We start from the raw sequence: 26442 nt of genomic DNA on the forward strand, positions 1-26442 counted from the left end.
ATAGCTTTACATCCCCCCTCAATTGTTATAAAGGTTTACTGTTATTTGTGTTTTGTAGGACTTTGAAGACAAAACGGTCTGACTACCTAACAAATTACAGTTCTTCCACCTTAATAACATTCAGAGTCAACACGTGGACATTACGCAGGAAAAAAAAAATCACGTGACCAATATTCCGTGACATTATTATCATGAAAACGGAATTCAATACGCAGGCTGTGAACTATATTTTAAGTAGCTCAGTAGTTACACGGATAATTCATGGAAAAATATACACATAATACACATACACGTAAATATTGAGTGTTAACTTCTTTTTCAAATTTAAACACACGAAGCCAATATGTAGAATTTGTCCAGCAGATGTCGCCACTTTATTGACAGTGGGTTTGACAGAGTGAAAATAGTTTTTTCGGGCTTCGCAAATCTTGGCAAACACTACAACAACAAAAAACATTTAAAACAGACTATATCATGTTATATAACTATATCATGTTAAAACTACAGGAAACGGTTACTCTGGCCTCGTTCGTTCCTGATACTTACACAAACAAATTTATTTTGACGAAAACGAGACTGAAATGCCTGAAGAAAAAACTTGAACAACAGGAGGCATCACGGTAAGGAAGCGGTAAAAATTATTTTAATTTCGTACGTACGCGTTACCGATATTCAATTCAATACGTAACTTATGAATATAATATGATTATGCTCTGAACTTATTAGTTAGAAATCTTATATTTCACGGCGACAGGCATTTTGCAAAGCTACCGCTAAAGGGGTCCTTCGCTTGGGTCCTTGGTCAACGTGGGAGACGCGAAAATGTGAAGTTGTTTTGAATATAGAGGAGCCGTCGTGGAATTTGTGACACTAAGATATGAAAGTTTTCCGTTTTCAGAATAAAACGTAAAGGCTGCCTGGGTATCGGTGGGATTTTTCTTACTATGATGCCAGGGGAGAATCAGTCCAAAGCGTTGGCAATCGCCGCGGACGCGACGACTGGAAACTGTCAAAACTGCTCTGTTTTGCAGCAGGTCGGTGATGTTTTGGGGGGCTTTTTTGTTACCGAGAAATCAGTTACAGTGCTTTACATCATCTTTTCGATCCAGATCTTAAACATTATGGAGCGATTTAATGTGTTTTTATCTTGTGGAGTTAATGTGTTGATAAGTATTTACTAACTGTGATGTCCCCTGTTTGTTTTGTTGTCTTTCGTCAGAGTCTGGCTGAATATGTGTCTTCATTCCTGGCACTAAAACAGAAGATAGCGGTTTCAGAGTAAGTACCAACGGACGGTTATTGCCTTGGTAATATGTCTTACGTTGAGACGTGAACAGGTCGTAGTTGCGGTATTCAGCATACAAGCAAAACTCGTGTGTTTTGATTTGCTCTGAAACATGGCGGCTGTCATCAGCTACAAGCAAACTAGCTGAAATTACAATAATTTGTCCAAAGTTTCTCCCTATGTGCTTTCTAATGGAACTGATGTTCGTAAGTGACTATACATTTACTTGATTTTTTTAAAATAAGTTTTAAAGCCATTTCGCAAAGCATTGTTTGTTTGTGAATATAGGATGGAGAGAAGAGGAATGAAAGTCTGTACAAATAAAGTAGAATACATTTGTGTGAATGAGAGACATTGAGAGAAACTGCAAGGAGTAGACTAGGAAAAAGGATGAGTTTTAATGTTTGATGTCAATCATCCAAAGCAACAGACAATGAAGAAGAGAATGCAGGCAGGATTGAGTGGGTGGAGATGACAGAATGATCGCAGCTAGAATGAAAGGAGGTATTTGCAATATGGTAGTGAGATCTGCTATAAGGTATGACTGGCACTGCTGATGATGCAAAGACATGGAAAAGAGAGAGAGTGGATATATTAGACAAAGAATGTTGAAGATGAAGTTTCCAGGCAGGTGGAAAAGAGCAAGACCGCAACAAAGTTTGCTGGATGTAGTGATCGAGGACATGAAGTGGTTTGGTGTGACAGAGGAGGATGCTATGGAAGCAGGTGATCATCTGTGGCAACTGCTAAAGAGAGAAGCCAAAAAAAGATGAAGTCTCGGTTTAAGTAAAACTTTCTATGCCCGTGTTACTCAGATAATTAAGACGGTGATCCTCTCACTTAGACACCTTGATAAATGGTGTGACTGTATATAAAAACTTCTTATCTTTGAACTAAGCTTTCATGAACAATATCCATTCACTTTCAGGACATTGTTACTTTATGAAAATTTGTAGACTTAATAAAACATAAAATCTTTTTGGGGTTGTTTTTTGTTCTTTTGCTACATTCAATTGGTTTAACACATGGATCCATGTTCTCAACTTGTTATGTGCAGTGACACAATCAGGCTTCAGCAGCAGCTGGAAGAGCTTCAGATCCGACTGGTTACTCTGGAGAAAAAGACAGCTGATTATGAATCGGTGCAAGCAGAACTGGAAGAAAAGAAAGTAAGCGGTTACACTTTACAATCTTATGAAATGTCCTAACCTGTAATCATATGTCTGACTCTTAATACTGTTTTCACACCAATAGGGCTGCTCGATTATGGCAAAAATGATAATCACAATTATTTTCACTGAAATTGAGATCTCGATTATTTGACGATATTTATTTAACCCTTTAAGACCTACTATAGAACCAAGTCCGCCAGAGCTTATATTATTTTTTTACATGTTGTAGTGCCATTTGTGGGAGCATTTCAAGTTGCTATACAACTGTTATAGCCCATATTTTAATAATATGTATGTATTAAGTCCATAGTAACTACATTAATTGCAAAAAAAGTGCAATAAACTACAAAAAAATTGAAAATCATTTTTGTTTTTTTTACATATATTTCTACTTGGAGAAATTTAAGAGGTTTATCCCTCAAAACTTTAAATACAAAAAAATTGCAAAAAATAGTTTACAACAACAGGAAATTTATTTTGAGTGTCTTCATAGTTTTATTTTGGAGATACACCAATTTTTATATACTGCAGGAAAAACAAAAAAACAATCCTATGATGCAAATTTGCAAAGAAAACAGCATGTGCATCATAATAAACTATTTCCAGCAGTGCAATTAGAGTTCTAAGCATCCCAGAAACTATTCAGAAAAGTCAAACATGACTTATAAAAACACTTGTATAGGCTTTTAAGGCCTACAAGTAAAAAACTACATTTTCCGCGAAAATGACGTCACTTCCGGTTTCGGGCAGGAAATGGCGGACATGCGATAGTTCACGCTGACGTCTGTTTCACTGTGGGAAGTGGTATGAACAGGTAATCGGATCAGCAAAGCGTGTTTCTGGAATATTATGTTTTTGTTGCTGCAAGCGCTTTTTATGCAGTTTTTGCAAAGCTTTATGTGGAAGGAAACCGTGACCGAGGACAAGCTGATGGCATAAGATGTAAGTACAACTCCTCTGGTTTCATATGCAAAAAAAAATATTGCGCTAGCTTACGTGGTTCAGGTTCTACAGGGATTTAAAAATAGTTACACAAAACGGAACGTGCGGCTCTGACCGGCTTTAAAGGGTTAACAATAACAATGTATTGAATAATGACTTTAAAAAATAATATAAAATAGTGTGCAACACCACTGAAGTTTTTTTTTTTACCTCTCTTTTCAACCAACGGCAGTCACTCTCCTCTCCAAATAACTTCTGCTTAGCTTTCTGAGCTTCCCTCGGGTCCTCTTAATCAGCGGTCTCCAACCTTTTTTGCGCCACAGACCGGTTTATGCCCGACAATATTTTCACGGACCGGCCTTTAAGGTGTCGCGGATAAATGCAACAAAATAAAACTAGTACCGGTACCGAAAAAAAGATTTATTCATAACACACGTGAAAAGACCCAGGAAAACAGAGTTAACAATCAAAACGATAACAAAATAACGCTGAAAACCGATAAAAACCCTGAAAACCATACATTTCACACCTGAGCCTCAACTCTCGCGGCCCGGTACCAAACGACTCACGGACCGGTACCGGTCCAAGGCCCGGGGGTTGGGGACCGCTGCTCTTAATTGTTGTGACGCGTGTTCGAAATCAGAGAGGTGCGCTGGATTTGCCACACGGAGCAGCGCGAGAGTAAAGCATGAGGGAGGGGCTAATAATCGGCTCAGTCATTTTTAATGATGGTTGAAAGCCCAGATCGTAATCGTGATTAAAATTCGATTAATTGAACAGCCCTACACACCAAATAATTCACACTCATAATATTTCATTAGTTTCTGGCCTTTGCTGATTATTCACAAATTATTTATTTTTTTACAGAGTGCTCTTAAGGTGTATGAACAACTATCTGAAGAGGTGGAAAAACTGAAGGTGGAAAAAAGCGAGACAATAGCAGAGTATGTACTGGATCCAGTCTTGGTCATAACAGTACAAATAATGTTTTTTGCTTTGGAATTGTTAGTTTTTATTAATCTTCTTTCATTTTGAAGGGATTTTTTTTCTTTGTTTATTTTTCTTTTGTTTTTTGGTAAAGCACTTTGTGACACTGGATTTGATAAGCGCTACAACAGTATTATCATTATTATTAATGTTGTTATCATTCTAAAATGCTAACTGGCATTTTCCATTTTCATCAGGAACAAAAAGCTTGAAGACCAGCTAAAAAATGTTAAAGGTACTTTGCATTTGCATGGTGTGATTTGTACCAGGGAAGACTTGTAATTGTAATTGATTGAATTTGTCCTAAATTGTCTTTCTTAGATTTGGCAGACAAACAAAGACTTGAAAATTCACAGCTGAAAAGAGAAAAGGCTGTGGTGGAAAACGATTTGCTGATATCTCAGGTAAACTAAAGGAATGCTCTCCAAATGAATTGTTTGACCTTAGTTTAATATCATAATTTACAAAAATGCAGCTAGCATTCACAGTAGCTTTACATAAATCTGCTAAAACTCATAAAAAAATGTCACTTGTTTAGACATCCTTGCAGAAGTCTCAGGCACAAGCAGAGCAAGCTGAAAAACTCATGGATGAAAACGCCAAGATGACAAGCACGTAAGAATTTGCACGAGCTGTTGAAATATATGATTAGTCACAGTTTGAGGTTCATCTTCTTCTTCTTCTTTTTTTTTTTTCTTTTTTTTTTTTGAGCAAAGCTTTTAAAATGAATTGCACTGAAAAAAGGTTCCATGTTGTTTTCTCATCAACAGAAAGGACAGCCTTGAAAGTAAAATCAGAATTCTTGAAGGTATTTAAAATCAAATTTTACTAAATATTTTGTTGCTGTTAATAAGTTCTGAGTCTTTTATGTGTTTGTTTGCTATCTAAGCTGTGATTTCTTTGATATTTTTTTTTAGATTCAGTTTGCCAACAGAAGCATAAAATTTCCCAACTGACCAAAGAGAAGACCATACTAGAGAAAAGTATCAACGATCTACAGGTGCAGTAAAGCCCTTTACAAATGTTATGGAGTAAAATATTTTCTAGTATGATAGACCAGAGTACAGGTTCGACAGCTCTGAGTTTTCAATTTTCATGAACATATACAATACAATACGATACAATACAATTTTATTTATATAGCACATTTAAAAAACCACAGGTATGCCAAAGTGCTTCACAGAATGAGTTAAGAGCAATAATAAATCCAAATATAAAGCACAAAATACAAATAAAATATACTAACAGGCGGGTGACATAACTAACCAATAATACACCAGGCATAGTAGGCACCAGTAAAGTCCACACACAATGCTGAAGGTTAAAACATTATAAACATTAACAAAGTGATAAAGATAAGTTCCAGTACAGTAAAAATGTGGGCTCTAGGAGACAGGGAAAGCAAGGCTAAACAAATAAGTTTTTAATTGAGATTTAAAAGATTGAATTGAATCAGACGCCCGAATAGCTAAGGGGAGGTTATTCCAGAGGTAGGGTGCGACAGCGGCGAATGCGCTCTGGTCTTGGTCTTGGTCTCTGCGGTCACCTCTGGTCTTGAGCCGAGATCTAGGTCGCACCAGGAGCATATGTCAATGCCGACCATGATGGTTATCCACATAGCCAAAACTCTGGAGCAGAGACAGCTGCATTACTGCATTAGATTACGGCAATATGTCTCTGAAGGTTCTCTGTCATCCAGGTCATCCTGCTGCATTAGAGCCACACAGTGGATGGAGACTACATTTTATTCTGAGCTGATTATAAATCAGTGATATAATTGCTGTCTCCATCCTTGTATATGGAAGACTGGATGATTGTAAAAGCGCTCATATTAAGTACAGTGTTCTGTGCTTTGAAATGAATCAGGGTGTTAGTCAGCTGGTTCAGACGCAGCAGGAAAAGGAGAGTCAAAGAGAAATCAGAGTTTGCTATAGAAAACCTGCCAGCAGCAGGTTAAGTTCAGTCTGTTACCCTGGTAAGAGTTGAAGTTCACTGGCTTTCTGGATCAGAATGCTCAAGTTTGCTAGCTAAGCCTGCTTTCTGGAATAGGATCCGACCATTATCTGTGTATAATTTCGTTTCTGTTTTGTAGGTGAGACTGATGAAACTGGAAAGGGAAAGGAACAAAGGTAAAAATCAACAATGAAAATTATTAACGATAATATTTTCAGCATTAAAGGAAACAATAATATTGTCTGTTTAATTTTTAACAGCATCCATTTCCTGACTTAAAATCTGTTTTTAAACAATATCTGAATTATCTCTCAAGAATACAGGAGCACAACAACTCAAGCAAGTGCGCCTGCAGAGCCTAAAATTGACAAAGGTATGCAGCTGTTTACAGATTTTGTGATTTCATTTGAAAAGCTGCGTGCATACACCAACCCCCAAAGCGGCCTGATTTTTACATTGTAATTGCAATTATGTTTTATCGTGTGTTGCAGAAAAGTTCTGGATGTTGCTAGAGAACTTGTGGGCATGTGTAGACCCAGAGCAGGAGTCGTCTGTAAACCAGTTGCACTTTCACGGTATTGTTTGTAACATAACAGCATATACGGTCTTTTCAGTTTGTTTTTCTTTTATTTAACAATTCTACACCTCTACATACACAATATCTTCTTTTATTCTTTTAATTTCAGAGTCCAGAGTTCCTCCTTCCTCTCCACAAGCCACACTGCACTCTCATTTGAGTAAAATGTCCCCGTTTGGTTCTCCGAAGATCAGTGAACCCCACAGTTTCCACATTCCAGCGAAAGCAACTTGTACGCCATTAAACCAGTCTCCTCGCGCACAGGATGCCATCAAGCACAAAGCATCTCTTCAGTGCTCTGGTGAAAGAAAGCAGGCAGGCACTCCAAAAACGAGCAAGCGATCACCTAAGGCACGCAAAACTGCTGAGTCATCTACGGAGATGGACACATTATCTGTTGAAGAGATTATCAGATTGTTTAAGCCCATGCCTCCCAGTATTTCACCACTTCCAGATTTGGTGAGAATTTGGTTAGATCTAATATGAACGGCTTTTGTTGTTGCTTGTTGATCAAAGTGCTGATTTTCCTGTTTATGGCTTTACACAGTGTTCTGTTTACTGCAGTAGTTTAAAGGAAAGTCTTTAATATAATGTGAAAGTTTGTTTTTGAGAAACGTGTGTATGGTCAGACACTAGTTGAAGTCCTTCTTGGTATCTTAAAAGGTTTCAAAGCTGTAGTGGCTGCACATACCTTTTAATTAGAATTGTCATCAGCTGATAAAACCTGTAAGATTAACTATTTAAAATCAAATACCTTAGAAAGATTACTCTTTGATAAACCTTGTTATTCTTAGGTCATGATAAATATAATATCTTTTAAATTACATTCTTGCTTTCTTGTTTCCTTCAGAACACTGAGGTGGAATCCATGAAAATGGAGGTTCGAGAAAATGAAAGTCATTCTAAACCCTGTGAGGACCGGCCTGCTCTTAAACAAGAGCAGACCTTACACATTGCAACCTCACCATCAAGTCAAAGGAATCCAAAATCAGCTGCACTTCAAATGGAGGAGAATGCAGACTTGTCGGTAGTCGCAGACGAGCGAGAGGGGGAAATTTCCAATGAAAAGGACTTTGAACCAACCAAGTTTGGTGACATTCCTAAAGTTATTGACAAAATCGCTACAGATGTGAGAGGAATACGTCCTCAAAACGACATGCTGATTGAACAGGAGCCATCATCTGCACAGTTATCACCACCATCATCGTCGTTTTCCACATCAAGTTTTACAGGATTGATTGAGGCTGTGCCATTACCTACTGAAAGTACACTTCTATCCTGTAATCCTGGCATCAGTAGAATCTCTAAAAATGAAAATGCCTTAGAAGATGCAAATAGTGATCTCTCAGAGACTGTAACAAGCATGGATGTTGACATGAGCCCTAGTGACATTACTGATAACAAAACAGTTGCTCCTGATGGTGGAGAGTCAGCCCTAATAAGTGACTCTATGGAAGGCATCGTGGCTGCAGCTACACAAAATAGTTCAGACATTGAAAAAAATACTCTGGATTCTTTTAAACTTCAGGACAGTACACGGTCTGGCTGCAAGGACTCTGATATACCTGAACATACTCAAAGTTCATCAGGCAGCAGTGACAGCATCACTGCTGTCTCTAATGAACATCTTGAAGAGAAATTGGAAGTTGATGAAAGCATCAAACTTCTTGGGAAGGAGGATGGGAATGCACAGAGGACTGCAGAAGATGATGTGGCAGCTTTGCCTGCATCATCAACCTGTAATAATATACCTCCACCCCCTACATCTGCGTTGTTAAAGAAGGAAAACGACCAGTCCGGTGCTGATCAGGAATCTGGCCACGCAAATGTTGAACCTTTTAGAAAAAAGGATGCTGACATAGAAATAGTTACCAGCTTCCAAGAAACAAATACTATAAACTGTGAATCTTTGAAAGAAAGTGCACATTCTCTTTGCAAGCGAGTGAGTCCTTCCTGCCTTTTAGCCTCTATAAAGCTGCAGGCTTTGGATAGTCATCCTGGAAAATTGAACGTTGATGTTAACATAGACCATGTCTCAACAAACAAACCAATTCCTTTTCCATATTTAGAGAAAGAATGTGACATTGAAAAAGCTACTGTTGAAGATCTTCCTCAGCACAAAGTACACACCAGTAGTAGTACGTCATTGGAGACGATGCCTGATTCCCCAGAGACAAATACTGTAAACTGTAAAGCTTCAAAAGAAGATGGACATTCTCTTTGCAGGCAGTTGAGTCCCTCATGTCTTTTGCCCACTGTAAAGCTGGCATCTTTGGACACTCAGCCAAACCCAGGAATATTGGATGCTGATGTTCAGACAGAAATTATTTCAACAAACATACAATCGCCTTCTTTCAGTTTAGAGGAACAAGGTGTCACCAAAAGTGCTACTAATGAAGACCAGGCTCAGGATGAAATGAATGGAGGTGATACTACTCCATTAATTCAGAATCCTGCCACAGAAGGAAAAGATAAATCTTTGGACTTGCAAACGGTAGAGCCTGAAAATCTAATAAGAGAGGAAAAAACTACCTCAGGAGAAAGTTCAGCTGAAGCTCAGGCTCCAGAGTGCATAAGCAATGTTCGCGGCGAAATGGGTCCTCCACTTCCTCGTCTCCTTACCCCTTTGAAGACTCCTCCGAAGGCGAACAGATCTATCAACCCAAGGCAGGCTATTGGGAAACTATTATTTCCTTCACCCATGGATGGAATTGAATCTCCTACTTCACCTACTCAGACTAACAGAACACCGAACCGTCATCAGCTGAGTTCTTTATCCACAAACAGCCCACTCCCTCTAAATGGAGTCCCCTCATCACCACTTCAGTTCGGCTCTGCCACGCCTAAACATGCTGTGCCAGTCCCTGGTCGCCTGCCTTTGACAGCAGTGAGTTCTTCTCCTTCATCATCCTCAACGACGCCATCTCAGGAGAATTCCATGAGATTTCTCGACACCATGTATCCAGAGCTCTCTGCCCGGGCTCGTACTCTGAGCATTCTTAGAGGCAATGTCAATCTCAACATTTGCTCATCCGAGGGCAGAACATTAGCGACAACCGACAGTCAGAAGTCTAGCTTTAAAACTATAAACTCCACTTCAACGGCCTTCACAAAGACTGAAGTGAGGGGAGAAAAAAGGCCTGCCATCGGTATGCTGCAGCCTAAAAGCAGTAAATGTCTCAGGCTTGATCAGGCTGCTGGTGTGACTCGCAATCAGGTGCTTGCCTCCTCTTCAAAAAGTGGAGACGACACCTCATCAGCCCAGAATCCGACACTAGAACAGCCGAAAACTGAGACAACCTCTTCACCCCTGAAATCTGTAGAACATCCACAGAAAAATCTTATAGTTAACTCTTTAAGGAAAATTGAAGACCAGTGCTTTGATCTGCTGCCTGTGATCCGGAGCCATCTGCATGTTGGTAACCTTCCCAAAAAGCCTGTCTTAAGAGATGAGGAGAAGGAGGTCATCGCTGAAGTTTGCCAGAGCAACTCAGTTAGTAGACTGTTTATTGTTCTTACATTTTTTTATCTTTTAATTTCTGGTTGGAGGATCTACTGGGCTGAAAATAAAACAATCGCACTCTACTGCTACAATGCTTTTTAATAACCCTTTTGTCAGTAAATGTATTACCTCCTTCCTGTTTGTAAATTTTGCCACATACGAGTATGAAGGTAGTTTCATGTCAGCAAAATTAAGCAATTAGTTCACATCTGCCTCTCATCAAAATGTCTGACTAGTAAGAAGGTTCTTTGTGTGTAATTTGACATTTTTCTGTCTCTCTTGGTTTACACTTTAGGCAGATGACATGATTGTGGCCATCCTGAACAAACTGAAAGCTGGGAAAATGGACCTGAGTCGAAACTATGTGCAGGCCCTCTGCAGAGTCTACACTGGGCTCTGTAGGCAGAGGAGAGATGTGGAAAAGGCTCGTGTCCTGGCCTACAGCCTCCTAATAGAAAGTGAGCATTTTATGTTGTTCCATATTTATAAAAGCTTTACACAGCTTTTCTACACTAACATGGTTTTATTTAAAAATAATTCTAATGACAGTTTAAGAGAACTTGTATACGTGATAGCTAATTTGATTTTTGGTGTTGTTTAACTGGAAAACATAGTGACGGCATGGAAAGCTAAAGTTAAAGAACTACCTCTACTCGTTGTGATGTATCACTTAAGCTTATTTGTAGTCAATATTGCTATTATTTTCTTTATTTCATCCTTTTTGCAGATTTTCCAGATTCTGCGAAGCTGATTTTATTTATGGTGACAACATGGCCCAACCTTCTCACACACACCAGTTCTCTGTCCCAGGCCATTCATGCCGTCACCAAACTAAGAGCATCAGAAGAGCTTCTCAGCTGCCTTTTAGCATTTCTTGGCTGGAACAAGGTATTTTTTGATTACGAGTATGCATTCTTTAAATCAAGTAGTGTGTGCCCTCTTAAACTTATTCTTCCCATATCACTACAGACTCCTCCCTGTGACATTGACGAGCTGATCTCCAGAACACTTTCTGAGATCAGATCGGGATCAAATTTGTCCTTCACAAAACACAGTCGGTACGGGGAGGACCTTGGAGCCGAGGCTTGGGAACACGTCTATGCACTGCACCTGCTTTGTACAAACAAGAAGTGGAAGTGGACCTATGATAATTTACTAGGGTATGTTATTTTGTTTTTCTGTCTTGTAGTAATAATAATAATGTGAGGGTTTTGTTTTTTGTTTTTTATGTGACTTGCAAATAAGATGTAAAAAGCCATGTCCAACATGGCTCCTGAAGGCACATAGCTTCTGCTTAACTTGTTCATTTTCTTTGACAGCAAGGAGTTGTGGCCACTGATGAACAGTTGGGTAACACAGCCAAGACAGCAACAACAGCCCATCTCTGATGTGGCTGTTGCTACTGTGCTCAGACTCATAGGTCAGATGTTTCCTAAATTTATTTGGTTATCAAGCTTTAAGCTGGAGGGATTTGTTGGAAATTACATTAAATGAATTAAATTGTTTTTGTAATAGGATGCCTTGGTCAGCTGGGGCTGAAGGAGAAGTGTAATTCTACTGTGGTCACTATTGCCAATGTCATCAATACATTTGGTAGGCACGGACCAACTGAAGGTAGGACATAATTGCATACTGAAGGGAATACAATGTTTTTGTTAACATGGTATCTCTTTAATTTGTGTAGTGTTGATTTAAGCAAGATTTATATTTCTCTGTCTCAGACATGTTAAAGCACATTTGCCTATCTGTATTTTCTGTGCCATTAAGCACATGCTGATTTGCCGCTAAAAGGAAGGGTTTCATGTAACAGTTCTAATTATATTATGTCACATGTGTGCAGGTGTGCCATGGGAGGTGCAATTAGCAGCCATCTACTGCATCTATGACCTGTCTCCATGCAACCCCAAACAAGCCCTGGAAGCTCTTGCAGAATGGAGAGGAGAAACATCTCAAAGTGTCCCTCCTGCTGTCACTAGCTGCATTAACCAGCTAGCCTCTATTTGCAGACAAGCCAACAGCTAAAGTGCACAAATCCACAGACATGACAGTCTGTCCCCTTTTTTTTGGAAACAGACGCATAAATTGGCGCTGATTTAAACTTACTGGGTGACTCACAAGCAGTTATAAATTGGTGGTTCTAAAATTTTAAAACGTCCAGCAGACTGCTTTTTTGTTTTAATTTTTTTATGTGCACTTCTACTCTAAAATTATATAAAAATGTTTATATTTCTGAATTTTGTAGCAGTTTTTGTTTTTTAAATTGAAACTTTGCCTGTAGCAAATGTACTGGTATAACTTCTGTTATACTCAGATTAATGCTGTAAAGTACTGTACAGTGTGTATATGTGTGGTGTTGCTGTGTATGTTTTTCTGCTGAAGTTTACAGTTGTAGCATCAGTGTCTGTATTCATGAAAAATAGGATTGCCAAAGTAAATATGTTGTACAGTTAAATGCTTGAGAGATTATTTAATTGTTTTTTTTTGGGGGGGGGGGGGCGGTTTTCAAATTAAAATGTCCGAATTTGGATCCAAGTTGTGTTCATTTGCTGCAGTCTCTGTTAACCTAGGTCTTCTCAGTGATGTGTACATACTTCAAAACTATTGGGAATGCTGCATACTATCGGATCAGCTTGTTATTTTTATAAAAAATTATCTTGAAACTAAAAAAGTAAAACGTTCACAGTTTGATGAACAGTGAGGTTTATTTTGCAAACGTCAGGACTCATTAAAATAGAGTAATACCCGAGGACTACTAAACCACTACAACAATCATGTTTTATCTTACCCGGTGTTCAGATTTATCAAATGTGGAAATTTTGTAAGAGCTGCCATTTCCGGGGCTGCCTATCAAAATAAAATCTACAATCGCTCGATAGCTACATTCATCATAACGTTCAAGCTCATACGAATTAGGACTTCTTTTTTTAACCTCCATACAATTTGTTATGATAGGAGCAGATAATCGTAGAAGTTTTATAAATCAAAACTATTTTAGTCGTTGATAGTGGGAAATATTTTAATAGAAACAAAAGCATGCTTTGTGCCAAATCTAAGAATAGCAACAACAGAAAGAACGCCTTAACTGGAAATAATAATAATAATGAAAATAATAATTAGCTCATATTATTTTCTTTCTTTTTCATTTACTTTTAGTGCGTCAAAATAAAATAATTAAATTTAGTAAAATTTCAAGGGACCAGCTTCCGTTCTGTGAGGCTTGTATATTGTTAGCTTTACCGCTCTCTCGGGGCTGAGGGGTGTGTTCAAAGATTTAAATCCCTCAGACATGCGTAGATGCTGAATGCTACTGGGTGCGCCATATTGCTGTTTTACTAGGGTAGTGGAGTTAGCGAAGCCGCTTGGAAAACCAAACCCGTTTCCGGACATGAAACCCTGAGAGGATAATAAGTGAATAAGCGCGGTAGGATTTATTAGTTTGCTTGACTGCAGTGTGTTTCATTTGTTACATTGCTTGCCATTTTAAGAAGAGAAGAGGGGTTCCCGTTAAACTCTGAGTCCAATGGATCCCAGGACCGCTTGGATCCAGCCGGAGCAGAAGGTACCTGCCAGTACCCTGTGGATGCACATTTGGCGAACCCCTCAGGAATTCGGAGCAGGCTCCGGTATCGACAGCCGCCTTCAACACCAACGTAACTTTGCAGCGCAGAGCGCAAACTCCACGGACTCACGCGGTGAGTATTGCAGAAATGTAGCACCGCCACCGATGGTAGTGTTGGGGAACCTGTCGAAGCGAGACGGCAGCGGGGAGAGGGGAAGTGTCCGGAGGAAGGGCTCGTTGTCGCCGTCCTCCTCCTCTTTGGACTCGGAGGCCGAGAGTTCCTCGCCCTCTGGTTCCTGCCTGCACATCGACAATTTGAGCGTTACAGAAGAGGCTAACCAGTTCTTGCACTACGGCAAGCAGGAGTTGAAGGAGAACAGTCTCCGACAGCAATACCCTCTAACCCCTTTTCACACTGTTCAGCAACACTGGCGCAGCATGCCACAATCTACCGACCACACCCCCCCTGGGATAAGAAATCAGCATGGGAACAAGCACCACTATCAGACACATTCATCCAGCCGCAGGAAGCACCTGAACAGGGCCAACACTTTCCACGGCATCAACCCCCTCCTGTGCTTCGACTCCAATGGACATCATCCAGACTCTGATTGTAGCCCGTGGAAAACCAGGCGCTACAGCCAGGGCATCAATGGGTAAGGAAAAGGAGGGAGGAGGGGGTATGGACAAACTTTTCTTTTATCCAAATGCAGTGTTTCACCATAGATGTGCTTCTGGTTTACACTTTATTTCCGTCTTTTTAGTCTTCACGAAGAGATTATGGACTTCTTCAGCTTCATGTCACCAAAACCAGAAGAAGAGTCAATGAGAAGGGATGTAGTGAACAGAATAGAGGGGATTATCAAAGATTTGTGGCCCACAGTACAGGTGAGTGTCACCAGCATAGATGTTTACCTGTGCACACCTTTTGGACAGGTAACTATGGGGTGGGGGTTTGGATGCTCAGTTTTACATACTTTTGTTTTTGTGATGTGCTGCCAACCCTCTCATAAGCCAAGTATGTTGACTTATGAGTATCAGAGTAGCTTCTTAAAGTTAATCAAGAGACAAGCTGATGTTAGATTCTTGTTAAATTCAGGAGTACTCCTCCCTGCTTCCAGAGTAACACTGAACACACGAGTCAGATATATTTGGAAAAAACTAACCTTTACTCCCACTCTTTGTCTGGCATCCAAATGTTCGGACACATGCTAGAACAGAAGGGATATTTCAAACGTAGGTACTTGTAAGCCTGAGGAAATACAGCGATGACCCCAATCAAGCGTTTTTTTACTGCCTTGGTCACAAAGGGCATCTTTTTGCCCTGCACTTAACTTTATGAGAATCCAATTTCTTTTTTCTTTGCTGTTGGTGTATTCAGTAATTTTATTTTATTTTTTTTATGGTTATAATTATGCAGCTTGTTTTTGTTTGTGATGCCCTGCATAAATCAGGCCTATGATTTTCATGGTTTCAGCAGTCATTACGTTTGGCACTTTACTACATTTGTGTGTCCTGCTTTATGCAGAAGGCAGTCAGCAGCATCGTTTACGCTATATGTCCAAACAGACTTGGCCAGATGTAATCATTCATTCATATTGCCTGCATTCCCAAAGTAACATTAGTAAATTATTTTCCGTTGTATACTGCCAACAGAGTGCACTCTGTAACAAATGGCTCTTTTTTTTGAGGGGGTGGGGTTCACATTATAAACATTTTGAACTAATCCTGGCCCACAGAAATCCCACTGGGCCTCACTGTGAATTGGATTCTTTTCCTTTCTTTTCTCTGAAGATCATTCTGTGTTACTCCTCCTATCCCTGGTGGTGATTTTATTTTATTTTTTTCTTTTCTAGAAACCAGACATTTACAGAGGCAATAGTTTTATTGCACATCTTGACTAATACATAAAATTAGTGTATTTTGACCATACACTGTATGTAGAACAGTAGAAAGCCTGGTCAACAAGCTGGATACATAAACTGTGGATGCAGCACAGATACAGATATCTGCGAATCAGTGCTATGTAAAAGACTCAGAAATATTAGAGTTCTGCTCAAGTAAGACTGGAGTTAAACCTTCTTGGATGTGCTGCCCCACATAGCAGTGCAGCTGGCTTGGCCTTTACTTTTTTACTGAGTTTTTTTGTTTTTACTAAGTCAAGAATTGGCCATATTTGCAGAATGGTAGAGCACAAAGTTGTCACCTAATGCTAGCAGGCTTGGATGGCAAGCTGTGTCCAGACTGTATTGTTGCACACTCAGAGACACCTGCTAAGTAATGAATATTTATTTATCCAAATGGCTTAAAACTACACAAAAAGATTGCAAGGTCAAATTTAGTTTGCAAATCTTTTTTTTTTTTTTTTTTTTCTCCAAAATTATAAATAACAGCTTGCTAAACGGGAACTTCTGCTACTTCTGTCAGCAGTTAAATCATCCGTAAACACTAGTGACAGTTCCATTGGCAGCCATACATGCTGGTGCCATGATGATGCTTCCACCATGCTTGTGAGCTGATGTGTTATGCTTCAGTTTGCCCTTCTGCATACGGTACTTTTCTCTTCCAATCTTTCTATACAAGTTAATCGTGAATTAATTTTTCTTTAGATATTGTCTGGTCAAGTCTAATTTTGCCATGTTATCGAGTGTATGATTTGAGCCTTGTTCCATACCCTCTGTATTCATGAAGGTCTCTCTTGATTGTTGACCTTGTCAGTTGATAGACTTGCCTCCTCGAGAGGACTCAGATGTTGTGAAGTTGTTTTTTTTTTTTTTGTTTTATCTTAACCATCAAACTCTGTCATCCCCAGCCTGCGCTGGTCTTTCTTTTTGAATGACGTGCTTGACTGTTGATTCGGCCTCTTCTAAACTTTTTGCCATCTCTCTGATGTGTTGATTTTGGTTTGTCAGTTTAATGATGTTCACATTCAATGACCAGCTACCAATTAAGTTCAGCACTTGAAATAAATAAACTAAACAAAAATTACTTTTTTATTTTTAATAACCCACTGTGGTGGTGTATAAAGGGAAAAACAGCCATGTATGGCCTTAATTGTAACTACACTGAAGTCTTTATTTTATTTTTTAAGGTTCCACATTGTCAGCTCAAAATCAAGGTCAAGCTAGCAAATACCTCAGATATGCTTATGGCTCTTGAAACCAAACCTATGTTGTCCTCTGCAGGTGGAGATATTTGGCAGCTTCAGCACTGGAGTTTATCTTCCAACAAGGTAACATTTGTTGCATTACCGTTGCCGTACACTCTCACCTTACACGGGCTACTTGTAAAATGCGCTGCTTTTTAGGAAGTAGGAGCACCATTTTTTTTTTTTTTTTTTTGTCAGTATTAAAATGCCACACTGCATTCAGTGTTCATTCTGCTAGAATTTACACTGAACTAGATGCTGTTTATTATAGTTTTTTATGTATGCATTGTATTTCTCAAGGTCTTGTCCTGAGAGTTGAGTTACAGAAATGAAGAGTGTTGAGGGGGAGTGACATTTCAGCAAATATGCAGGAGTTTAAAATATTCAGCAGCCTTATTTGGAAACATTGTATCGCATTAGCAAATGAAGTGATTTTTGGAGTGAGTACATACAGCATCTGTTTTGTGCAATGGTTGTTTTCATTGGATTCACATAATACTCGCTCAGCAATGAAAATTAAACTGCCTGAACAATTAAATATTGGTTATGAAATAAAACTGTCTTTCTAACATGTGTACACAAACCAACAGGCAGAGATCACTGCTGCTTTCTTTATTATTTGTACATATGTTATGTAGTCAAAAGCCTTTTTGTTGTGCAGATAAGATTGAAGTTTTATGACTAGAACATGGTTACAGTAACTTCTCTTTTGTCTTGTTGTAGCTATTATTTTTTTATTTTTTTTACCATTTGGTGTGTGTCTGAGAAACCGTTTGAAATTGTGTTGCTTTCATTCTGCTGCGTCCTTAGTGACATTGACCTGGTGGTGTTCGGAAAGTGGGACCGTCCTCCACTGCAAGAACTGGAGCAAGCCTTGAAAAAACACAATGTGTCCGGCTCACATCCCATCAAACTCCTTGACAAAGCTACAGTAAGTCGAGAGAGAATCCTGGCTTTTTAATTTTGGCATTGCCAAATTGTGAACTAATTCTTGACATTTCCTTAGGTGCCAATCATCAAGCTTACAGACTGTGAAACACGGGTCAGAGTGGACATCAGCTTTAATGTAGAGACTGCAGTCAAAGCAGCACAGTTCATCAAAAGCTACCTTAAAGTAAGCCTTTAACGACGGACTTTTTTCCCTTTTTAAAAAAATGAGTTTGTGTAAATGATCGTTTTGTTTTTCTGCTAATTTGTTTTATTTTTATTTTTTTTCTTGTAGAAGTACCCCGTTCTGCCACCCTTAATCTTCGTTTTGAAGCAGTTCCTGTTGCAGAGAGAATTGAATGAAGTCTTCACTGGAGGCATTAGCTCATACAGTCTTATACTAATGGCCATCAGCTTCCTGCAGGTACACAGTGATGCTCATCAGCAAAGTGATTAGTTCCAGAGTTGATAATAACTACACTCTGGTTTATTTAAAATAAAAACATTTTGTAAAAGTTGACCAAAAAGTTGTTAAAATGTAACGTGTTACACAGCAAAGGTAATAAGTTCTTTATGTCCTGCTAATCAGCTACACCCTCGGATAGACACGAGCCGTCCCAACATTAACCTGGGCATCCTGCTGATTGAATTTTTTGCACTGTACGGCCGTGATTTCGACTACATTAAGACCGCCATCAGAGTGAAAAATGGAGGAGCCTACCTGTGCAAGGAGGAAATGCTCAAAGAAATGGAGAATGGAAACAGACCATCATTGCTCTGCATAGAAGATCCAGTCCAACCAGGTCAGACTAAAATAAAGAAAATGTTCAAATGTGTATAGAATTTGTACAAGACATTACTGCAAAAGCAAAAAAACACAGGTATTTATTGGCTGCTGGAAGGGCAATCCAAAGTGAAGGGAAATAAAAATGTTAAAGAGCTTCAGTATAATCACCTGTGGGTTCAGTAACAATAAAAGTTGTGCAGAGGAGGCAAATGATTGCTGTACATCCCAAAACATTTGATATATGAACGCCAAAATGTGTCATGCTGTCAGAGTCCGTCTTGTAATGCTCAACTAATCGAGTGTGTGCGTGTGTGTCTGTGATCTTCACAGGCAACGACGTGGGCAGAAGTTCATATGGGGTTCTGCAAGTCAAGCAGGTTTTTGACTTTGCCTACATGGTACTAAACCATAGTGTTTCTCCACTTTCACGTGCATACCCTAACAAAGACTGTGACAGGTTTGTGCCAACCCACCCCCTCCTAATCATAAGGAAAGTGTAACCTTTCCTTATGAGTTTAATCTTTACAGTGTTTCTCTAAGTAGTCATATTTTACTTTCTCTATGTTGCAGTACTCTGGGAAGACTCATCAAAGTCAGCCAAGAGGTCCTGAAATACAGGGACTGGACAATCCAGAAGTGGGGTGCCAAGCTGGGAAACCACAGAATGTTGTCTTCAACTTCTGGTTAGTGCCTGCTTCGCGTAACATGAACTGGAGTTCAGTTTCAATAACTGATGTTGCTGAAAAGAGGAAAATGTGTCAAATATACCCAATGCAGTCTAACCGTAATCTGTTTGGTCCTAGATGTTGAGGCTTGTGAACAGGATCTGGCCAGGCTGATGCTGGGTGGAGATCAAAGAGACTCATCCTCCCCGCTCAGTGCCGACTCCCCGTCACCATCTCCAGTTTTCGTTAACAGCCCCCATCACCGTTTGTCGTCATCCTCTGCTTGCTCGCTCTCCTCTTCTTCCTCTTCGGGAAGTGACATAGTAAGGGCAAATATTCTTTTCTTCATTTTACCAAATTATTTGACAACCACTTTGGCACACAAGGTGGCAATTCAAAATATGTAAAGATAAAGCACATAGACAAAGCAGCTATAATGTTCCATCACAACTTGATCATAGTCCAAATGTTTAAGGTTTTTCTCTTGTCAGTCTGGCTTTCTTAACTTGTATATGGACATTCCTAGGAATCTGAATCCCCTCACGGCACCAATACTACTGTCCAATTCCATCCCCTGACCTTCCAGTCAATGTTTCAGATGACTACTAACCTGAGGACTGCGCATCCAGCAGGCTTTATTCACACAATGCATCAGGTCGGTCTGTTTCTTCATACTGACATTTATATTTCAAAAGGCAAAGTCCAATTTTTTTTTTTCCAAATGCCCTTTAATGCTTTAAAAGAATCCCAAATTCAATCTTTTTCTTTTTTTCCCCACAATTTTTCAGATCCAGATGTCCCTCCCAGAAAACATAGCCATCCCCCATCTCTCCGATTGCCGCTTCTACCACGAGACTCCTCCTTCCATCGGCGTTGTGCACCGTCATTCGCCACAAGTCGCACCACAAACCCCTCAAATCTCACAATACATGAACTCTACCAGCCCTCTCCTAAGTCACCACCACCACCAACAACAACTTCACCACCCTCAGGTAGGAGGACTGCAAAGCCGCTCTTATGCCATGGGATCCAATTCCCACGGTTCACTGGAGCATCCCAAACTTGTCTTCAAGCACAATCAGTGCAGTAACCTCCAAGGCCAAAGTCACGTTAACTTCAGTCCTCAGCGCAGATTTGTTCCCCAAGTTCATAACGCTACATCGGGTTTCAGGAACCAGCAGCAGTACGGCCGTAACACCTGTCGACGCAAAAAGAAGGACAATTTTCCTGCCTTGAACCAAATCAGATGAAAGAATACACCTACAGTATTTGTCCCAACTGGTTTCTGAAGGCCTCTCTACAACCATCAAAGTGATCATGTGATGATACTTTTCTTTTTTTGAAATCTTGATATGGGAGGCTGTCAAAAATGCACCTTATCGTGCTAGCATTCCCAAGTCAGTTTACTATGCCACACACTTCCTGTCTGAAAACTGAATTTAAATCCATGACTGAACTCATTTTGTTACATCTGTCTGAAGTCAGAAGCCCCTCTCTCAATGTGACGCACACCAGCACAGACTTGATTGAGGATTTTCCAGACTTCACCTTCTCATCAGTGTTACTTCCTAGTTTATTGAGCAGCTCAAGTCAAGTAGAGTTTCCATGGAACTCGGACCTTTTTGAACATCGTGTGCCATTTTACTGAACTGGTTCATCGAGCCTGGCATCTCTTGAACTTTTGACTCTTGTCGGGGCCCATCTCATCAGGTTTGGGGGCTCATTTGATCTTGTGAATGCAACACCCTATTAGCTGAACTCTTCATGAAGAGCCCCTACAGCTAGGGCTATTACTACAACTTGTACTCTGGATCGAAGCACTACCTTTCTACCTATGCAGCTCAACGCTGACAGTGTTTTTGGTGTGACGGCACAAAAATGGACCTTATCGCAAGTGCTCAAACTGTGATGACTTGTTTGAATGTACGAAGTGTTTTGTGTGTGTGTTGGGCATCATCCGTTGTCTGCTTCCCTTTTTTTTTTTTAAATTGGGTGGTTGTTGTGTTTTAAAAACTTTTCCCCTCACTAATGTCTCCTCCCCCCACACACATTAGCACCTCTGTTTTGTTCTGTACTGTAAACATTGCCACCTTATATTATGTCTGTTGCATTTCTGTGCAATATTGACCAGTTTTTAATTTATTCCACTTTTTTTTTTTTTTTTTTTAAATAAGGGAGTTCTCGCCACTATAAGGTTGCTTTTTATATTAGCCTACATTGATCTGTGCAATAGGATTTGAGGGCCTAGGACTGTCTGTTTACAGCTTTCCAACACAAGAGGGAGCTATGGTGTAATGTGAGAAATGTGCCAAAAATCCCATGATGCCAACACATAACTATTGTCATTTACCATTGATTTATGATCACTTGAAATTTTCCCAACAATATAGCTCCTCCCACCACTGGTTCTCATTTTAAACATATCACTTAATTTGGGGGTTTGTTTTTGCTTTCTTCATTAGTATTTCCTCTTGATGGGCTGTGTTGGGGAAATGCACCTTTTTAGCAGTGTTATATCTTGTTAGTTCAAGAAAAGTTGGTGCTATTTATTACCAGCAAAGTGCTTGTTTTCTTGCCTTATATCTTTTTTGATTCTGTTAAAGCAACAATGTAACTGCCTTTCTAAATGACCAAATCTGACCCTCCTCCGTTACATAGTCAGAGCCTTTTGTGTTTTGTCAGTGGCAACAAAACTGTTGGACTTTTATTTTTGCCATACAGCTTGTAGATGTAAGCTCTGAGAGCAGACTCCGATCGCAGTCAGTGATTGTTAGCATGAGCAGCATGTGCGTGAGGTGTGTGTGGGTTTTGTTTTTGTTTTTTTCCCCTAAATTGATAAGAATAGTTGATTTGTGCAAGAGGGCCTTGTATTTTTTCCAGAGGTTTTCCTCTGCCATCTTTAAAGTCAGTATTTCAAAGACAGTTTCACAGCTAAAGTTTACATAGCGACTTGTTCTTGGCAAACCAGAGATTTATTGTTACAAGACTTTTGGCTGAGGCAAGAGTAAAAATCACTTAAAGTCTCGTGTTTCGAAAGTCAGATTATTGTAACATGCCGTGTACCAAACTGATGGACACATGATGCTGTCAGCTTTTTTTTTTTTTTTTTTTTTTTTTTTTTTTTTTTTCCTCCCCCCAGTGCAGCTTTTTAGCAATATGTTTAAACGATAATCTAGGTTGTTACATGAACCAAATCTCCCCCCAGCTCATTCCTTCCTGTACATTTAATGGCTGGTTGTATTGTGTAAACAACTGACTTTTTTTTTTTTTTAAATACAATTTTTCTATTTTTTTAATAAACATTTTAAAATTCCAAAAGTCATTTGTGTGTGTGAGAGAGAGAATTTGTGGACTATACTCAAAAAGTGACTGTGTCCAAGGAAACACACTAATTTAGTTTTTCTCTCAATTGCTTTGATGCAATTTTTCCTGCAGAAGTAATTCTCACTACTCTTCATGTAGTTGAGGCATTTTTCATAACACAGTCACCTGTGCAAAAGATACTACAACAATCAAAACCTTTTTCATAGTTTCAATATCATGTAAGTATATTGTAATCCCACAAAGTCTCTCATGGGGGCACTGCTGGATCATTTGCTTGGTGTAGCTGCTCCAGAGTCATTAGCTTTCAGATTGTCAGCAGGGAAATGGAAAGAAGGGGCTTCAATGAAGTGGTTCATCTAAAGGTTTAATCACTAGAGGGTTAGTGGCTGAAACTGTCATTTTATTTCAATTAAAGCAATGGAAAAGGGGGCAACGAGGATGCCCCCTTTTAGTCTTTCATTTAAAAAAGCTGACTAAGACACTAGGAAATTAGACTTTAAATCTACGGCTTGTAATGATTACTTTGGCACAGCTACAGTTCATAATATTGTTAAAAGTTGGTTCTTTGTTCCTGATAGATCTATTTACTAGATTAGATCATAGGGCTCATGGGATCTGGCCTATGCACTGATGAGAAATTCAGCTGCCTTTCCACACAGTGGTTGTTCACACAGTTTGTGCTGCTACATGGTTTGCCTAAAAGCATGTCAGCCCTTAGGGGAAACAGAAGGCGCCTCCAGTTAGCATTCACCTGTTGAGATCTGCATGCAGTAAAGGGGGCACTTGTCTTTATGTAATGCTCGCAAAGAGTGAATATCTTTCTCTAGATAAGAGCGCATTTCAAAAAAATAAATACATTTATACTACGTTAAGAATGACAACTTTGCTGTGCTCAACATGTCAAGAAAATAGCTTTCCGGTGGGAATAAACAAGCCTTTTTCACGTATAAATCAGTACAATCTCATTGTGTGCTAACCAGTCAAACTGAAATGGCTAAAGAAGGTTCTTTAAAAGAGCTTCCTTTCAACCTCTACTGGAATTAAATATAGCTTATGCCTCCAGGCTGTCTGAAAGCACCGTGACTGTAGTTTAAAATTTGGTGTCGATACATAGTATCAGGGTATAAGGGACATTTTGGTCCAGAGAACAATTATTACAATATTATTTTCGCTTGTAATGGTTGTTGGTCTGACTCATAAAATAACACCCAGGTAAAGTAGGTAAAATATGGAGACATAAATCATATATACATCAGATTTTTGCCATACACATTTTCAAATGATATAGCTGTTATCTCCTCAATGCCACCCAATAGTGCTCAGGCCAGTTTTTTGTTTGTGGGGTTTTTTTTAAGAAGTGTTAGAAGTGACATTGACAAGTCTTTTTTTCTGTTTTTCTGCCAATTATTCTTCCTTTGTGTCTTTCTGAAATACAGAGAAAATGTGATCAAAGGCTCAGCCTTAACTACTGACTGGTTCTTTTTGTCATGCTTTCAAGATATATGGAAGAGACTTTTCTACCATTATGCTATTTACAGCATGGAGCCATGTAGACACAGATGATGCGAGCACAGAGTGTGCATAACAGAGACGAAAATGACAGTGATGGTGTTGTTTTAGTGCAATGGAAAGGGAAGTCAAGAAATAAAAAGTCTCACGGACTTTTTACTTTTGCACCTGTAAATGGATCTCTAAGTGAAAGATGATGTCCATCTGAAGTTCTGTACGACTGTAAAATCGTAAATGTACTGACATCGGTCTCACTTCACTTTTCACTTTCTATTATGCCTTTCTTAGTTCAGCCTCTTAGAGGAGAAAAAACCTTTAAACATGGTGGTCTTCGAATTCTACACACTCTTATTTTTATGTATTTATATATTTATTGTAAATTTGTTTTAGAATAATGTATTATAACAATAATAATGGTCTAAATGTCGACCATCAAAGCCCCCTGAATATGCCACTGATAGCTAAAACTAAACATTCAGATTGAGTTTCCACACTATAGCTATATAAAATGTGTCTAAAATCAGATCCCATTAATTGTGGCCTATGTGCACCCACCATGTTCATTCATCTTTCGTTTACGTAGGACCTGTTAAATAGCTTATCTCCCTTTTGTGTTTCCAAAGTCAAAGTATAATACTCTTAGCTAACAAGCATAGCCTCTTGGCCTAGATATCTCCACTTACCTTGATTTCATGCTCATTCGTGGTTAGTCCAATGTGCTCACTTGAGATATCTTTTCTTCTTTGGCTCAAAGAGGCCTGATGGATTCTGTATTCTGCCTGATAAAATGGCTCCATTCAGCCTCTCTCTAGTCTAAAGCTCACTAATGACCCATACACACCAGTATTCATTTTCTTCCCACAAAACCAATTTTTCTCTGAATAATGGAGCTTTTTTGGCAGTTTTAAGAAACATACTTCTCTAAAGACCCTGACAGAGGAATGGAACAGACCCTAGTTACATCTATATCTTTCAGATCATTAGTTCCATTTTTTGGAGATTTCTTTAGAAGGCAGTGTTAATTTTTCATATTCAACAGGCGGCTGTCAACAAACATTGCATAACAAAACTGAGGTACAAATCTCATCAACCAGCACAGCTGCTGACGGATGTTGGTCCGAAATTTTCTAAAGGTGTAGAAACTCAAAAGGTTTCATTTATCTAAATCAAACCATACATTCAGTTCAGATTTGATTTCATTTCAAAACATTTATGGTTACACACCCAGAATTTCAATAATAAGAGACTAACTTCGCATAATGCAAATAAATTTGTCACAGATAAAAATGGCTAGCACCTCATTTGATAAATGCTCCATATTCTCCTCCAGCTAGTTGCTTACTTTGCCTGTTTGTTGCTTGTTCTTGGCAAAGTTTCCACAGTGAGTTTTTTTTTTTTAAATCAGAGTACAGGAGAGCTGTGAGACTGAATCAAAATGTCTAATTGTAAAACTAAAACAATGAGCTGAATGCCATTATAATCTTCAACAGAGCCAACAGCAACTGCAGAATATAGATAAGTTGATGTCAGTTTATCATTTCAAGCCTTCCACATTATCATGCCAATTCCATCTGGTGTTAAATATTTGACTAATCCAAATTACTTTGGGTGTAGATTATGAATAGCAAATAGCAAATAACAAATAAAATTACGGTGCATAACATACATAAAATGAAACCTACAAATCATAAAAATATACGATGTAGGTTCTTTGAAAGTTAACACCAAGAATAAACTTAGAGAGCGAATGCATGTTTCCATGATTAAATGATGACTGCATTATTTTTATATTCAGCATGCTCGGTTTTGAGGTTGTATTTATACAGAAAAACACATTTACAAACCGGGTGCCTTCCATCACTTTATCTTTTCTCTGTAGCTTGCACCCTGCTGAAGAGTTATTTAGATGACTCAGCCTATTACTGCGTACTGTATGTATCTCTTCAGATGTTGATAGCTAGCTTGCTTGATGATTTGGGTTTATGCAACACAACACACCGCAGAATGCAGCATGACCCCATTTATGCACTGTGTTTTTGTTGCGCTTGTGTGTTTGAACTCGAAGGGAGAAAAAGAAAATAGAAAATTACTTTTATTCATCTTCG

General features: G+C 39.1%; 2 protein-coding genes across 2 annotated transcripts; both read left to right on the forward strand.

The window, feature by feature from the left end:
• The first annotated feature begins 477 nt into the window (after positions 1-477).
• ice1 (KIAA0947-like (H. sapiens)) lies at positions 478-12950 on the forward strand. Its single transcript, XM_026185302.2, has 21 exons — positions 478-620; positions 899-1034; positions 1220-1278; positions 2343-2454; positions 4267-4343; positions 4584-4621; positions 4708-4790; positions 4925-5001; positions 5157-5194; positions 5304-5386; positions 6479-6515; positions 6656-6712; positions 6831-6914; positions 7026-7375; positions 7767-10409; positions 10714-10876; positions 11146-11306; positions 11388-11578; positions 11738-11838; positions 11934-12032; positions 12259-12950. Exons 1-21 carry the CDS (start codon positions 493-495, stop codon positions 12438-12440), a joined length of 4899 nt encoding a protein of 1632 aa, XP_026041087.2. The 5' UTR covers positions 478-492; the 3' UTR covers positions 12441-12950.
• Positions 12951-13705: 755 nt separating this feature from the next.
• LOC113032634 (terminal nucleotidyltransferase 4B-like) lies at positions 13706-22826 on the forward strand. The gene is made up of 12 exons (XM_026185647.2): positions 13706-14633; positions 14742-14865; positions 17163-17209; positions 17936-18056; positions 18132-18239; positions 18348-18476; positions 18642-18855; positions 19170-19296; positions 19410-19522; positions 19643-19827; positions 20031-20159; positions 20293-22826. The coding sequence occupies exons 1-12, from the start codon at positions 13939-13941 to the stop codon at positions 20752-20754; spliced, it is 2454 nt and encodes an 817-aa protein (XP_026041432.2). The 5' UTR covers positions 13706-13938; the 3' UTR covers positions 20755-22826.
• The last annotated feature ends 3616 nt before the right edge of the window (positions 22827-26442 follow it).

Source organism: Astatotilapia calliptera, chromosome 11 (assembly GCF_964374335.1).
Source record: "Astatotilapia calliptera chromosome 11, fAstCal68.1, whole genome shotgun sequence".
NCBI lineage: Eukaryota > Metazoa > Chordata > Actinopteri > Cichliformes > Cichlidae > Astatotilapia > Astatotilapia calliptera.